The 17,692-nt window shown below is 39.8% G+C and overlaps 2 protein-coding genes across 3 annotated transcripts in view; one reads left to right on the top strand and one right to left on the bottom strand.

Annotated features, from left to right (window-relative positions):
- wnt3 (wingless-type MMTV integration site family, member 3) overlaps positions 1 to 13,785 on the top strand; it is a gene marked incomplete at its 5' end in the record, with an annotated part of 36,394 nt that extends 22,609 nt beyond the window's left edge. Inside the window, 2 exons of the mRNA XM_079801544.1 lie at positions 5,358 to 5,623; positions 11,731 to 13,785. Coding sequence (XP_079657670.1) covers positions 5,358 to 5,623; positions 11,731 to 12,210 — 746 coding nt within the window. The 3' untranslated portion in view covers positions 12,211 to 13,785. The remainder of the gene's footprint in view (positions 1 to 5,357; positions 5,624 to 11,730) is intronic.
- Positions 13,786 to 15,196: 1,411 nt separating this feature from the next.
- Positions 15,197 to 17,692, bottom strand: part of nsfb (N-ethylmaleimide-sensitive factor b) — a gene marked incomplete at its 3' end in the record, with an annotated part of 28,847 nt that continues 26,351 nt past the window's right edge. The window contains exon 22 of one of the 2 annotated variants that reach the window (XM_079801039.1): positions 15,197 to 16,912. The remainder of the gene's footprint in view (positions 16,913 to 17,692) is intronic. The other variant, XM_079801038.1, reaches the window with a different exon arrangement.

The raw sequence follows: 17,692 nt of genomic DNA, 5'->3' as shown, positions 1-17,692 counted from the left end.
ATCATTTCCTAAATGAAGGATGTGACAGAACATCGATTCCCAGTCGTGACAGGCTAAACGGGTCTCTCCCACACAAAATCACATATATTCTTGTCGGTTAAGATGCTAAAGCAGTTATCTGCACGCAGTGCAGGACCTGGGCAGGAACAGGCAGTATGTGAAGGAAAGACAGAGAGAGAGAAAAAGAGAAGGGAGGCCAAATGAGATTACAAGCAATAGAAAAGAGCTAGAGGGTTCACTTCGACCCCTACTGTGCATGAAGGCCAGTATGAGCCATCCCTGTGTGCCTCTTACCGCCCGGCTCCCACGGACGCCCCATTCACACGCCCTTTTGACTGTGTCATGAAAGCAGGCTGAAAGGGAATCTCCCATCCTTCCCCATCATGGAGGAAGAGAGGTGGAAGGCATGGGGAACTCAAGAGGGGGATAAGGAGAGGATGAAGGAGATGGACATTATGAGGTGAAGATAAGGAAGAAGGTTCTCTGCTTGGGTTCGGATTGGCCTGATGGGTCCTAACTGGATTTTTTAAATGCTTTGGAATATTTTGGCATAGCGGCTGGTATGAGATGTATGTGTGTTTTGTGTATGTGTGTCACAGGAGGTGGGGGGGGGTCACTCCTTTTTGGGAATGCCAGCCCCTGCTCTGGGCAGCGCTGAACTGGGCTATGGGGTGCGGGGTGCTGGGCCCTTTTGTGTGGGTAATACAGTGTGACAACACAGAGACAAAGGCGGATTCATGGACCCAGCAGGTAGCGGGAGCTGCGCTCTTCTTGGCCCTTGGCCAGGGCTCCTGGGGCCCAGAGCTCACAGTTCTCTGTTGTGGTGAACCCAGCTGGGCCTGCCAGAACCAACTGGGCCTCCTTCTGGCAGAAAACCCAGAGAGGTGCGCGCCCAAACACAACCTTTATTAAAAAGGACTGTTTGTCTATGTGTGCGGACATGAACTTCCTTCAAGAATAAAACAAGAATACCAGGGGTGAGATGAGTCTGCAAATTCATGAGAAACAGCTAGAGAGCAATGGACGTCCATGGTGTCTTAAAGACCCTGTGAAATCGCTTGACAAACACAGTTTTCGGTCCTGTGTCCATGCATTTCCTGTTGAAACAGGAAGTTTGGGTGGGACAAATTCAAAGGGGTTAGCCTCAATAGCCAACGGCTTTAGTTATGTCAGTCATGGACACTCATTTAGAGAGAGAGAGAGATCTGATTGGACAAAAATCTGCGTCATCAATATTTTTCTGGAAGAGAAAGTACATTTATAAATGTGTATACATGCTAAATGCTGATTTTGTTCATTTTCATGAGCATACTAGCATGTACAGTAGTGTTGTGTCCAAAAAATATTATGTTCTATATAGTATGAACGAAATCCAAGCATGCTGCATCTGCATGTTAGCTTTGTCATGTGAAGTAAGTCGCACCACTTCACTGAATGGTGAATTCCAAACAGCGTTTTTGCACCCTTGAAGGGCACTTCGAGAAGGGGACGCCATTTGTAGGAGCGTTCCAAGCGAAAGTGAAAAACTGAATCCCTTTACGAAGGGCCTTTCCACGGGTCCATTAGTGAAGGGAACATTCAATGGTCACTTCAAGGAAGTAATTTCAGAATTTCAAAAGTAGTAGGGTATCCAGGTACTTTTCTCAAACTGTTTTATGAATACTTTTTACTATTTAGTAGAGAAATAGGCATATTGGGATGCTGGGTATATGACTTCAAAGCTAGTAAACACTGACAAAAAAAAATCAGAAAACTCCAATTTGGTCTTGAAAATTGTGGTTGGATTAAAATGAAACTCTCTACCACTACAACTTGCAGCTTGAATCACAATCATGGATTTATTTTTTCATGGAGCTCATGGCAGTGTATTATGGATTTAAAGGAATAGGTCACTCAAAAATTAACGTTCTGTCATCATTTACTCACCCTTGTGTCATTTGAAACCTGTATGAAGTTCTTTCTTCTGTGAAACACATAAGGTATTTGGAAAAAAGTCTCCTTTTGTGTCCACACAATTACTGTCGGTGGTATTCAGTGTTGTATTGAGCCTCACTGACTTTTACTGCGTGAAAAAAACGGTTGAAAGCTCAAAATACATCCAAGATTTTGCTCAGGAGGAGTGCTGGACAGACTTACAGAATAGCTGCACTAAAACAATAACATGTTACCATGACAACTATCATCTAAACACAACAATGTGTACAGGCCACAAGTTTTGGTCACAAATTCACATTACCCACAATACAGCATATTCCATGTGTGTGGGCGCTCCTTTAGATAATCTTACACCATTATAGGCCTTACTGATCCCTGACAAACTTGGTCTGAGAACCACTGTCATTAGAGGCACTTAAATGTTTGGGGCGATGAAGTTGTATTGGCTCGGTTGAGTTGCAGTTTTTCCTGTGGGGACCAAGAGAACTGGTGAGCCACAGTAAGTGTGCTGCGATTGTGAAACGATGGTGTCTGGTTACATAATAAGCTGTTGCATTCAAAGGGGGCGTAACTCCATCTCTCAGCACATGCCTTCAGAAACCAAACACGCAGACTTATTGCTGGCTTTCACACACGTGGCCGCGGGGCTCGGACTGGTGGGAGATTTGGGGAGGGGGGCTCCTGAAACATTATCCAGAGAGAAACCAGCACACCTTTGAGATGACACAACGTCAGCGCAACCTCGGGCTGCATTAGCCACAAGTGACATGATCAACAATCGTCCCGGTGCTGTCAAAGACATTTACAGCGCAGCACTCAAACACCTCGTCAGTATATTCCAGAGCTCATCACAGAAAATGATCCATGCCCTGAAGACACAGCACAGATAGATGAGAGACTTTTGGGAGGGCAACAGTTAAAAAAGCAGGGATCTCCTTCAAACCTTTTACAAGAGCCTCAGGATAGACTAGCTCAGTTCCAAAACGGAGCGAGCTGTCTCGCTGTCTAAGGCAGCATCCTTAACTGTTGTGGACCCTCATAAATGACTGATTTGGAATGCTCTCGATATGCAGATATGCCATGAGAATTTCTACTTTATTGTCCTTGAAAGGCAATTTTTTCTGTAGAGAGCAGTATTAATGGGCATAAGTCCTCAAACGTGACAGCGGCAATCGATCATGAAACCGATGATCAGCTTGACTTCTTGACAGCTAGAAAAAATCTTTTTCTGATTGGTTATTGCGGCATTTTGGCCGGTACCTCAGGTCTAATTGGTAAGCGGTAGGACAGCATGCCGGAAAGTCCAGACCGGAAAACTAATGTGAAACTATGGCTTTGAAAGCACGCAATTTATTTTTATTTATCCTTTATTTTACCAGGAAATAATCCCATTGAGATATAAATGTCTTCAACCAGGGAGTCCTGGCCAAAATGGCAGCACAAAGTAAACACAACAAAAGTAAATAAATCCAAAACACACAAAACGAGAAATACAAAAAAGTCCTGTCCAGCACTCATATAGTTACAGTTCTTAATAATGATTAATATATATATATATATATATATATATATATATATATATATATATATATATATATATATATATATATATATATATATATATATATATATATTAATATATATATATATATATATATATATATATATATAAATAAAACATTGTAAAACAACATGAACATGATTTTTTCAAATAAATCTCCAAAAGGTTTCTAAAAATATTTAAAGATGGAAGCACTTCTAGCATCAAAATACTCTGCATTTCATTCCATAGCCTAGGACCATAAGAGAAAAAGGCAGTTTTGCCAAATTCAGAATACGATCTAGGCACAATTAAAAGTAATTTTGATATATTATGCCCATAATCACTTAGATCATGAAAATACAGTAAAGTTCAAGACGTTCAGCACCAATCTGCCAAATACATAACATTATAAAGAGAACACAATTATAATAGAATGTAAGCTCTTTGTGCTTTAGTTGCTCGTTTCAGCGTTGTTGTTACGGGAAGAGCGCATCCAAAACAGGAGTTACACATTCAGACAAGCATGGTCAAGTTCACATTTGTGCAGATGTAAGTTTTAATATTAATTTTATGTTGTTTGATTAATCTCATATAGGATTTGATTGATTTGGTTTATTAACCCTCCACCCCAACCCCCCTCCAATTAATCGATTAATCGTTTTACTGAGCTATCCTAGCCTGACGTCGTCATACTCAATTCTAGCCAGAATATGAGTCTGATACTGCTTCATTGGGCTGTGATTATGGGGCGTGTTTCAACCGAACCAGGAAAGACCTCAATTGGATAGACCTACAACCAATCAGAGCAACGGAGCGACGCATTGTTGTCAACAGAACTCAACTGCAGGCACGCTGGAAGAAGTAGAAGAAGATGAGTGTAAACGATCTTTGCCGGTGTTGTAAAAAAGAATTTAAGGATATACAGAGTACTTACCAACACGATCCTCATTTTGGAGAGAAATAGTAAAGATGAATGCATTTACAAACAAATTCTCCGTTGAGGATTAGAACAAATTCAACCCAAGCGCTCTTTGGTGACGTGAATGCTTACATCATCGTATAAAGCCCACCCTGACAATTTCATTGGTCCGACCAGCTCCTGTTAAGGCATAGTTGGTCCACAACAGATCAAGTCCAGACCGAATTTCCCGAAATCAAATGTTGTGGGCGGGGCTTAATTCGGCTGGCATCCAGGCTACAGCTATCCAGTACTCTATCCAGAAATGCCCATCACTAAAACACATTATAATAAATAATTTAAAAACATGATCGCTGCAGAAATAGAAGATCTCCTAACAAAGTTCTACTGTAACAAGCATACATTTATAGTGCACGCAAAAAAATTGGGTAAAAAAACAAAACAGTTTATTGATTCTTTTAGGCAGTGAATGAAATAGGGGTTTATTTATAATAAATATTTCGCTCAACCCATCCGCCATCTTGGATTTTTCACTGAGCTCATCGCAGTGCATTCTAGAACTGCTTTCTCCAAAAAGAATACACACAATGCTGCTTTTCACCAAAAATGAAAACACTGTCACCATTTACGCACCTTCATGTTGTTCCAAACTTATGTGACTTACTTTCTCATGTGGAACACAAAAGAAGAATGAATAAAGAAAGTCAAAGTTTCAGGATAATACCAGGGGAAATGGACATTGACAGAATTTTCATTTTTGGTGAACTATCCCTTTAAAAGGCAGCATAAGTTGCCTACCTTTCAGAACAGGCTTTGCATTGAAGTAGGCAGCTAACTAGGTTTTGGACCAGGACATACAGTGTGTCTGTCAGAAGAACATGGAAAACTTATACCATTCATTAGAAGTGTTTACACAAATGTCATCAAAGAAAATCACTTTCTTCTCTTTCTTCTTTCAAGCCACAAGAGAATCTGCATTTGTTCATGCGATTGCCTCAGCTGGAGTGGCGTTTGCAGTGACCCGTTCGTGCGCAGAGGGGACCTCCACAATGTGTGGCTGTGACTCCCATCATAAAGGCCCGCCGGGAGAGGGATGGAAGTGGGGTGGTTGCAGTGAAGATGCTGAGTTTGGGGTTCTGGTGTCTCGAGAGTTTGCCGACGCTCGTGAGAACCGACCAGATGCCCGGAGTGCCATGAACAGGCATAACAATGAGGCAGGACGGATGGTAAGAGACTTTCTAATTCATTTAAAAAATAATCTTGATTGTAAATATTCTATGCTATTTTATATTTATAATTCCATATGTACACTATACTATTCAAAAGTTTTTTTTTAATATATAAATTATTACTTTTATTCAGCAAGAATGCATTAAACTTATCAAAAGTTACATTAAAGACATTTATGTTACAACAATATGGGGGGGGGGGGTCTACCATGAAAAAAGCATATCGCGTTTTCCACAAAAATGTAAGCAGCACAACTGTTTTCAACATTGATAATAATAATAAATGTTTCTTGAGCACCAAATCAGCATACTACAATGATTTCTGAAGAATCATGTGACTGAAGATTTGTGCTATTAAAATTATTGCTGTCAAACGGTTAAAAAAATTAAATAACTAATCACACATTTTTCTGTAATTAATCATGATTGATCACACCTAAAATTAAAATATCACATTGAATCTCTAAATTAATGTAAAAGCATCATAAACATGTTGTAATATAATGTGGTTAATAGCATCTTTTTGCTATGAATGAAAGCCAGTAGTCACTTATACCAATACGGCTACTGATGTCACTATTCAATTGGGTTTTTTTCTGCATTTTCGCCATTAATTATAGCCATTCAGCGATTGTTTCTGAAATGGCTTTCTGTGCGCACGTCGTTTATGTCTTGCCGAGCTTGATGGTTTAAAAGCAATCGAATAAATGAGAGCATGATCATATAATGTAATTCTAAAACAAATGCTTTGTTAAGTACGTTTAACATTTTTAATGCTGTAAACATGAAAAATTATAATTAAAAAAGTAATCTGTTAATTTTTACAGTGCTGATTAAAATAGAAAAGTTATTTTAAATTTAATATTTCAAAATATTACAGTTTTTTACTGTATTTTTATTAAATAAATGCAGCCTCGGTGAGTATAGAGACTTCTTTCAATAACATAAACAATTTTTACAAACCCTTTGTAGTTGTGTACTTTGTAGTCAGGATTTCAAGCATCAGAATAGTGTAATGTTCACTGAAAAAAAAAAAATTAGTAAAATGTACTTAATTTTTCTTTTGCAAGTAAACTAGTTAACTAAGTAAAGTTAACAAAGAAAATAAGTACTTTTAACTTGGCCAGTAAAAGGTTGAGTTATTTCTACTTAGCTGAATTTTCCTCTGCAAAACTTTTTACTCAAACAATATTACACTGAATTAAACCACACTTTTTAAAGTGTATGCTTTACTTAGAAACATCTAAGTAAATACAGTAGATATTGTGTAGACAGATTATCTACATAACAGTAAACTCAGTACCCACCCAAAGCACAGAGACCTCAATACTTGGTACACAATACACAGTGACGGTAACATTCGATGGCTCGTCTTTGAGAATGAATGTCATTTTGAGTAGAAAATTAACTCCAAATGTCACAAAATTGCAAGTTACTAAACCTAACAACAAAAGCAATGATAAAACAGTGTAAATAAACAGTGAAAAATCAAACACATTAATTATTCAAGCCCCAGTGCATGATGGGAACACCAGTATCAGAAAAGTTTAGTAGTTTTACTTCATTTTATAATGTTGATATTTAGGAATTAATTTATCAATTGAGTACTATGACGTTTAGGTGGCTACATACTTTGTGTTTTGTGCCATATTGTGTATCCCTTTACTTGGGTATCCTTATATCTCCCTCTGCTTAGTATCACTGGATATCATCATTACAATTTTGAAATTCAATATTGTGTCTGCTGTTTACATGCCAAAGGGTGACATATGTAATGTGAAAGAGATAAGCTGAGAATACACACCATATTTGTGAAATCACTTCAGGTGAAGTGTGTAATTTGTGCGCCACACCAAACAGAAATGCAAAATAAATGACTGCTTTCAAATACTCCATTTGTCATTGCTCGGACAAACAGGCAGTTCCGCCCCCAAACTCCCATGATAGGCTGAGCAAAATGTTGTTTTTGTAGCAGTCAGGCCATTGAAACTGACTATGATTCCGGTAGTACCACAGAAATTACACACTTCACCTTTAAGCCATCAGGTTCATGATAACCAAACAAAGAACAAAGCTGTACTTGTGCCGCTCCTGGGTGGGTCTTACCCCACAGTTCACAAAGGTGTTAATGCACCGCAGATCTGTCAAATATCTCCTGATCCCTTTTCCGAGAGACTTTCAACTTTAAAACTGGTATTTTCATGAGAAATTACTGGGTAATTACCTCTCTTATCCTTTCATGCCTCTCATAACTTGCATCTGTACTGAATCCGTGACAGAGGTGTAAACTCAGTTGGTGGTTTGAAGAAGGCAGGGAGGGAAGAATAACACTGGGGTTCAGGGTTTAGCCCGTCACTGCTGCTGTCATGACTCAGAATTGGAGTCTTTTGCGTTAAAGGTGCTTAAGGGGCAATAGGCGAGACCACACTGCAACAGGCCGCCGCTTTGATCAGCGAGGGACCACAGGAGCAGGCACCGAGACAGTCGGCCCTGTCAGGACCCTCACATACTCCATTGTTCCGACGCAGCCTGAGGGACCCGCTCAGGGCCCAAAGAGTTCGGGACATGATGTCAGCGGCCCCAACTAGACCCCCAGGGACCTGCAAACACCTGCCTTCCGCCGCAGCTGGGGAATTCTGCAGCTAAATATAGCGAGCGAATTAAGGCAAACAAACCAAAACAAAGACATATAGTGCCGATGGCATACTCCATTAAGCGGGACTTCAGAAGAGAATTAGACGAGAACTGCAAGGGCCTGTCTGCACGCTCAGCACCTGAACAACACCTGTGGCCTGAGATCATACAGAACAACTCGCAGTCCAGGTTGTTGGAATTCTGATTTAAAAATCTGCTTTAGAAAGGGTAGAGTGACAATACGGGCAATAATCAAACAACAATCGCATAGATTGCTGTTCAACTGCAGGCCATAAATTAAATGATGACATTTAGTTTGATATGCACTATGACTGCAATTGTGATACTGCGTTTATACAACAATTCTTAAACAAGAAGCAATGTTTCAGACTTAATGTGATCACTGGTTAAATAAACCCTCGAGCGATCCTCGAGTTCCAAAAAGCAACCTCTCCACTCACATACGGTCTGAAACACCACAAACTCAGAGACTACGTCCGGATCGGATTAAGAACGATAATCAAAACATGGAGTAGATTGAGTCCATCCAGACCAAAGCTTGCACAGTTCTATACCTCTTCCTGGGTCGAAATTTCATTCAGTAAAGTAGGCAATTTTTACTTATATGCTGTTTAATGTTTGAAATAAACAAAATGTTTAATGTTTTATATATGCGTATATAACAGATGTAGGCCAGTAAGAGCTGTGTAAACTCCCCTGGCCTCAAGTGGCGCTTTAGCGACTGCCGTTAACGACTGCAATCTTTAGTGTCTTTGTTAGCGCCAGCTTCCCATGCTGGAGACCCAGTTCCAATCCTGCTCGGAGCGGGTCGAGTAGGACTGGATACATTTGGTGCCGTTAACCCGGATGGGAGTGAGGTTTAGGGGGATGAGTGTAACGAACGCAGGCCAGTAAGCAGTTTTGTGGATTAACTAATTATGTAATGGCATTACATAATTTAATTACAAAATAAATGTAACTGTAATTTACATTTACATTTACATTTATGCATTTGGCAGACGCTTTTATCCAAAGCGACTTACAGTGCCCTTATTACAGGGACAATCCCCCTGGAGCAACATGGAGTAAATTGCCTTGCTCAAGGACACACTGGTGGTGACCGCTGGGATTGAACCAGCAACCTTCTGTGTATCAGTTCCATGGTTTAACCCACTGGACCACCATCTCACATGTAATTTGTTACAGTTACTGACAAAACATTTTTTTTTCAAATGTCAACAGAACTCAACCCCACACAGTGTTGCCGCGGGCTGTTTTTCCATGTCCGTGGGTTGAAGTGACCCCAATTATGTGATATTTAGACCCAGTAACCCACATATTTTACCCCCCAAACGCCTTTTTTTTCGGAGAACCCCCCCGGAAAGCTATTGGGCTTGTTTTGGGCTAGTTTTGAGTAGCAATTGGGCGGGTTTTGTTGTGAAAACTTGGCAATCCTGTGCACGCGCGCTGGAAAAAGTAAGTGTAAACGATGTTTGCCATTGCCAGTAGCCTGGATGCCAGCCGAACTTAGCCCCGCCCACAACATTTGAGCTCAGGCAGTTCGGTCTGGACTTGATCCGTAGAGGAGTAATTATGCCCGAACAGAAACTGTTCGGACCAATGAAATTGTCAGGGCGGGCTTTACACGATGATGGACATATGATAAACAGTAACGTAATCATCCACGTCATCAAAGGCGCTTGGGTTGAATTTGTTCTAATCCTAAACGGAGAACTTGTTCGTATATGCATTGCATTGTGGCTCCCTAACGGATCGAGTCCAAACCGAACTGCCCGACCGCAAATGTTGTGGGCGGGGCTAAGTTCGGCTGGCATCCAGGCTAGCTATTTTGATGGTTTTGATTGCTTCTCTTGTTTGAATTTGCAGCGCACCACGTCTGCCAAATACATCAAGTAAAAAGAGGTGCCAAATTTTGTGGTGGTGGCGGTGCTTTAAAAATTTAATTATTATAATCTTAATTCAAGTGATGAAGGATTTTGAAAAACTGGCAGTAATCAGTGTTGAGTACTACAGTAAGATTAACCCTGCCTGGTTTAAATGTTTGAAAATGATTAACAGTTGAAAACATTCTTTAGAAATTTAGAAAAGTAATCAAATGTAATCAGTTACATTACTTTAATATAACATATTACATTTCCAAAGTAACCTTCCTAGCACTGCCAATAAGAGCGTCCTTGTTAGCACACCCGCCTCCCACGCTGGGGACCCCGGTCAGAATCATGTTTGAAGCGGGACGAGCAGGACCGGTTACACGGAAGCAATGCTTTGATCGCTTGTTTCTGCTTCTTCTCCGTCTGTGTTTGGATCCAGGGATTCTGTACTCTTTCAGATGATGCGTAATAGCGGACCCTCCCATATAACAGTGAAAACATGGATTGCATCAATGGCAGGGAAAGAGTTAATGATGGCACATTCTGTCATACTGTCCAATGACACAGGGTCTTTAAAGGAACACACCAACTGTTTGGGACGTTAGCTTATTCACCGTATTCCCCAGAGTTAGATAAGTCCATACATACCATTCTCATCTCTGTGCGTGCCATAACTGACAGTCTGACACACTCACCGCTAGCCTAGCTAAGCACAAAGACTGGAGGTAAACGGCTCCAGCTAGCCTACTGCTCATTAAGTGACAAAATAACGCCAACATTTTCCTATTTACATGTTGTGATGTGTATAGTTGCTGCCGTACCATGGGTGCAGCAGGCGCAATGATATTACGCAGCACCTGAAAATAGTCCCCAGCACGATCTCTGTGCAAGCAGGTTGTTGTCACGTTGGTTAGGTTGACAGAAGTTAATATCATATTAACTGCGTAAAAATCATTGCGCCTGCTGCACCCATAGTACGGCAGCAAAGTTCCATGATTATTACGCAGGAATGAGAGAATAGTCCCTAGCCATATCGGTCTAGAAAATTGCAACTTTTCATTTTCTGTCGGTCTTAGTACGTGATGTAACAATACACATCACAACATGTAAATAGGAAAATGTTGGCGTTATTTTGTCACTTATTGAGCAGTAGGCTAGCTGGAGCCATTTACCTCCAGTCTTTGTGCTAAGCTAGGCTAGCGGTGGGTGCGTCAGACAGAGTTATGGCACGCACGGAGATGTAAATGGTATGTATGGACTTATGTAACTCTGCGGGATACGGTGAATAAGCTAAAGTCCCAAAAAGGCGGCATGTTCCTTTAAGTTGCATTTGGAAGAGGGAGTGGGTTTATTTTTATTGAGGAGTAGAAGGTTCATTGGTTGCTGCAATGAATGAACATTCCAATAGCCTAGCTTTAAAATGTTTTTACATTTTATATTTGTATTATTAAATTAATCATTTATTCCTACATTTTATTTTTAAGTGGCACAACCACAATCATTTTAAATGGTCCTTTGATAGATAACTAAAATTAAGACCGAACTAAAACCAAATTTCCGATGTTTTCTCTTTACCAGACCATCCTGGAAAACATGCACCTTCGCTGTAAGTGCCATGGACTGTCAGGCAGCTGCGAAGTGAAGACCTGCTGGTGGGCGCAGCCTGACTTCAGGCTGTTGGGGGACTACCTGAAAGACAAGTACGACAGTGCCTCCGAGATGGTGGTGGAGAAACACCGGGAGTCCAGAGGCTGGGTGGAAACACTACGCGCCAAATACGCCTTCTTCAAACACCCCACTGAGCGAGACCTGGTGTACTACGAGGGATCTCCCAACTTCTGCGAGCCAAACCCGGAGACGGGTTCGTTTGGTACTCGTGACCGCGTCTGCAACGTGTCGTCGCATGGCATCGAGGGCTGCGACTTGCTGTGCTGCGGCCGTGGCCATAACACACGGACAGAAAAGCGTAAGGAGAAATGCCACTGCATCTTCCACTGGTGCTGCTATGTCAGCTGCCAGGAGTGTGTGAGAGTCTACGACGTGCACACGTGTAAATAAGTGCAGCATGTAGAGGAAGAAAGGGACTAGTGGACACTAAAGGATGGAAAGCAAGAAAAGGAGAGGGAGAGAACACACACATGATAGTGGCACTTCTGTGGTAGAACTCTTTACTAATGTGCCCTTTTTGATCTGCCCCAAAAGATGCCCACCATGAGCATCATGGTTACTACTGCCATTCCTCTCACTCTTTTTTGTGGCACGCATTACTTCTGCAAAAGAACAAAATGCCTTGTTATCATTAAGTCTTCTTTATCTGTAACACCATCTCTCTGATCATCTCGCCCTACTGCCCAGGGGCCGAAACGGGATATGCTCACCTACAACCAATGACACTAGGCACACATGAAAGAACAAGAGGAGGGAGGGAGGGAGGACGACGAGAAACTCTCGGTTAACTACTGAATGCTGGGTCTCGAAATACGCCCTGCTATACTACTGAATCCAATGCAATGCTCATGTTTTCCCTCGTGGTCTCGGAGGTTTCCTCATCCAAGGACATATTGTACACTACTACCACATTCCCTATAATCATAAATGTTCAAAACGTGAAACATTATTGCTGTTTGCTACATAAAAAAAACTCCTGTTAATTTGCTTTATACAGCAGTTGGGATGCAATCGATAAATTAGCGTAGAATGCTGTGGGCGGTGCAAATGGGAAAAGGCATTGTGGGTACCTTTAAAATTTCAGTAGGATTTTTTTTGCAGAACATGTACATGCAAAGCCATCGGCAACTCTTCTGGATGAGCGCATGACAGCAGAATGCGACAACACACTGGGCTCACGTGCACCCGACCAGTAAAATTTGCACTTACAAAACTACTAACGAGTATACTAATTCTAGAGATTATGACGTTTATTTTTAACATATTCTTTTTGATAAAGCTCCTCGTATATGACTGTGAAGGCACCGTTTCAACACTTCCCTAATGAGAAGTTTGCGTAGAGGAAGGAGAACAAGTGAACAGGAGGAGGATAGTTAAGGAAAGAAATAAGAGCGTAAATAAAGGAGGGAAGTGACAACCCGATCTCATGAGATTTTACGATGTGGCAATTTCGTATGAATTCAATTTTTGGAAAAAAAAGTAGGCATGACGGTGCATCCCTAAACTCAACCATCCGTGGGGCGCAAGTAGACCCTACGAAAATGTACTAAGATCGAACTATTTCATACGGAGGAGCCACCAATTCGCAAAGACATCTGCGAATCGCCATGAGAGTGTGTTGGAAGTGGAGGACTGCTGTGGGTTTGAGTGTGTGATACATGGAGGATAGACTGGTGGAGGTTTCCATACGACATGTTCTGACAGTCCCATACGCTTCCCGTTAATTAAGTTTAACTACGCAATGCTACTTCACATCCACACCGATCCTCGAGGAGCCCTCTCTCACCGGTCACATCTACACTCCCTTTTCCATTTCTCCTTCCGCTATATCCAAAGTTTTGTACAAAGCCTTTAAAAGTTCATAATTCCCTTTTTATTTTATAATCTGAAAATGTTATGTTTTTATAAATATTATTTATTACACAATGTATATATCTGTATGACTGAACTAAGATTATATATTTGAAGAAGAAAACAGTCTCATGATTTTGCTTTTTAATATAAGATTGACTCTTGCTCTATAGATATATTCTGATATTTGTAGCCTCCTTTAATATGCAATGCGGATAACAACACTTTTAACAACGATTCTTTTCTCCATAGTGGCATAAAAATAAAATACTGTGCAACACTGGCACGCAGCTAAATAAAGGGTTCGATCTACCTGATCACAATCATCTGACCTCCATGTCTGCATCTACTCTGTCATTCCAGCGCTGACATCATCCTGTAGGCTTGCAGGCGGTCCTCTGGTCTCAACTACAGTAGCTCAACAAAATGACAGAGTAAAGCATGACACAATGCAGTATACAAGTATTGACTGAAATAAAACATATTTTACCTGTTCATGCAGATATTATTCGGTTGGCTCCCGGTGTTGTATACACAGGACAATTTAAGAGTCACACTGTTATTAACCCTCATTTTTGTTCCGTCATTTTTGTCGAATTTTTTACTTGATCGCAATAGTACGAAGCTTGGTTAATGTTTCGGCATTTGCTATGTGAACAAAAATAATCATGGACATGATGAAGAAGGAAAAAAAAGTCACACCCGTACTGTTCGCGGTCAAAAATGACTGCATTGAAAACTAATGAAGAGCAAATTAAATCTAGTGGAAACATTTGGTACAGCACCCAAATCAAAAGTCTGAAAGCTCATTTTTTGAGATATCAACCTCAATTAGTTATGGCTTTGATTTTCTCACAGTTCTAGAGTAAAACATTTTTTGGAAAATATATATTTCATATAAATTCAAAAAATAAAATTCTTGTGCTGAACACAAAAGAAGATATTTTGAAGAATGTCAGTAACCAAACAGTTGATGGGCCACATTGACGACTTCTAGTATTCTTTTCCCTACTATGGTAGTTAATGGGACCCATCTACTGCTTTGGTTTAGCCTGGTCCTACCAGACTCTCGTACATTTCATTTGTACTCTCCATTGACCAGCATTAACTTCCTTGAAGACGGGTACTCTGTTGAAGTTTAAAACTATTGGATCTGCCATAACCGATCGCTAACGTTTGGTCGTGATGCATGTCATTTCAAACTAGCGCACGGCATCAACGTCATCGTTCTCAGCGACTCCCTCGGTTCGCAGATTGGACCGGTTAAAATTGGACCGGAGAAAACCAGAGAATATCGCAGACGGAGTACTGAAGGAAAATGAAAATTGAGCGGAAGTATGTAGGAGGGCGGAGCCAGGCTAGCTTTGGTTACCCATATTCTTCAAAATATCTTCTTTTGTGTTCAGCAGAAGAATGAAATTTATAAAGGTTTGGAACACCCTGAGTAAATGATGACAGAATTTTCATTTTTTGAGTGAACTATCCCTAGTTTATGCTCCAACACATTCAAACTGTTCAAGATTTTGGAAATTTAATTTAAGTCCATGTTAAAAAAAAGTGATTAACAGGTAAAAAATGGATCATAACTATTCCATTAATATCATTTAGTACCATAAAATACAAAATATTAAATAAAAAACATTACTGAACTAAAATATAGTTCAATTCAATTAAATTCACATTTATTTGTACAGCGCTTTTCACAATACATAGCGTTTCAAAGCAGCTTTACAGAAAATGCATGTCTACATTACAATTTAGATTTATCTTGTATTCAGAGGTGACTGTCCAAATTATGTATTTCAGAAATGTACGCAGTTAGCTAAAAAAGTATTAATTTAAACAACATATTAAATTAAGGCACAATGAGCTCATTGAAGTAATGAATACATGTTAACAAATTATTAGAATATATAGCGGAATATAGTACATTAATTTAATATATATCTATATACGAGCAGAACCAGACAGTTAACCCAGACTAAAAGACACTGACTGAGCAAAGGAAGCAAATGTGATCCTTTTCTTCCATAGAATCACATCAAGCCTCGGTGAAAAAAAAAGAAGCTAATTACAAAATAACAATAATAGCAGTCATTTATTGCAATTTTAAAACCACATTTTAATTAGGGAATCATTGAAATCATTGATTTATATTTATCTAGGAAAAACATGTTGCATTATTTAGCTCCTTAAAGGGACATGCCATGAAAAAATAATATAGCTTAACATAATATTGTTATACTCCAAATGTTTGGCAATAAGGATATCTACTACAAAGTACTAATGTGTGACATGCAGTTCAAGATCCAAAGCATACACAAAACTCAAAATCTGCATTTAAATTTAAAGAGCAAAACTTTTTGGTGTGTTCAGTTACTATTACTTTCACAGTTCAACAGTAAAAGTCATAATGGAGTCATAATGTTCTTCTTAATTGCTCTGAGAGAAAGTATGCGTGTAAGCGAAAGAAGAAGAGAATTCAAGGCCAATGTGAAGCATCTCGGCACTGTTGGCAGAGTGGCAGAGGGGAGGTAGGTCACGGGTTTCCATCCTGTACACAATTCTTAAGGCCACTATGTTACCCATTAGATTGAGATGAGGGGTATTTCATCTCTGAGACTATGACCTTTCCTATGTTCCTGACATGGAAAGTCCAGAGTAACTTAAGAAGGACGGATAGTTCCCTTTCTTAAAAAACAAATGCTCTTCTTGTCAGAAAACAATAAAAGCAATAAACAAACTACAACAATATACTGGCATGACAAAGGCACATATTTCAATTGAGAATTTCAATATTGTTATTGGAAGGCACTGACTGTTTCTAAGATAATAAGTCCATCCATGACGAAGGGAAAAGTGAGCCGAGGATTTGGTCAAAGAATTGCAGCTTTGCTAAATTCTAAATTTAAATGTCCAAGTATGGACAATTTTAAGAGTAAGGCATCATTGACAGGAATGGTTCACATCAGTAAATACACATATCATAAATGATACATTTTATATATATACATAAAAACTCTATGGGTCTTCATATACATGCATGTGCTATTTCAAAATCCCTGTAAAAATATGAGACCCTATGTACTGAGGAATCGAGGAGCTAGTGTTGAACAGGGGGCAGTGCTGTGTAGTACACTATACTTGAGGAAAGTGAGGGATAGAGGGATGCTGTAGGTACTTCTGCTCTCTCTCAGTCTCTGAAGTGCACCCAGTGCTTTCCTGACTCCTTTAACTGCTTCTGAAAGATACGGTACAAAAACATAAACAGGAAACCTTACAAAACAGTGCACATATATCATTAATGGATGAAAGCTAAAACAAATACAACATGAAATAAAATATGACAGTTTACCCGATTTCTTAAATATCCCTGGCAGAGGTGTCATGCCCATTGAATCATCCAAATTAATGTGAATGCAACTTCCAAAAGACCAAAAAACTATATTTTTACATTTGATAATTAACTCTTTGGAGCGTATGATAACACCGTTGTAAATTAGAATGCGTCACATGATCAACAGCTAAAATCAAATCTGCGTTTGCGCTTTGGCTGGCACTGTGCCAGAGACGGACGCGCTCAGCGGTTGTCATACATCACAACTATTCAGTATTTTCAACCCCATAATGTTTATTTTAGGTTTCAGACATTTAAATACACGCAAGTACTAGCAAAAAAATACATTTTTAGTTTGTAAAATACACACTGATGTCTATGGAAGCGGCAATAATCCTTTCAAATATAAGTTTTGTTTTTTTTTTGATACCGTCGACACATTGTATAGCCTAGGTGCCTATAAAGTTAACTCTAATCTTAGAATATTGTTGGTACAAAATTAATAGTGCCCCAAGGTTGTTGTCTTTTGGTGATTTTCTGATTTTGGTGATGTCACAGCCTAGGCGATTTGTGCAAAACCATAGAGTTTTCGAGTGCGGCTGGTTGGGGGGATACTGTCTAAAATTGTACAAAATTTGAAGCCTTCTGTTAAAATGACTTTTACTGATTGACTGAACTCAGAGT

This window comes from Gobio gobio, assembly GCF_949357685.1.
Source record: "Gobio gobio genome assembly, chromosome: 20".
NCBI classification, from domain to species: domain Eukaryota; kingdom Metazoa; phylum Chordata; class Actinopteri; order Cypriniformes; family Gobionidae; genus Gobio; species Gobio gobio.
This window is presented reverse-complemented; position numbering and strand designations above follow the sequence as displayed.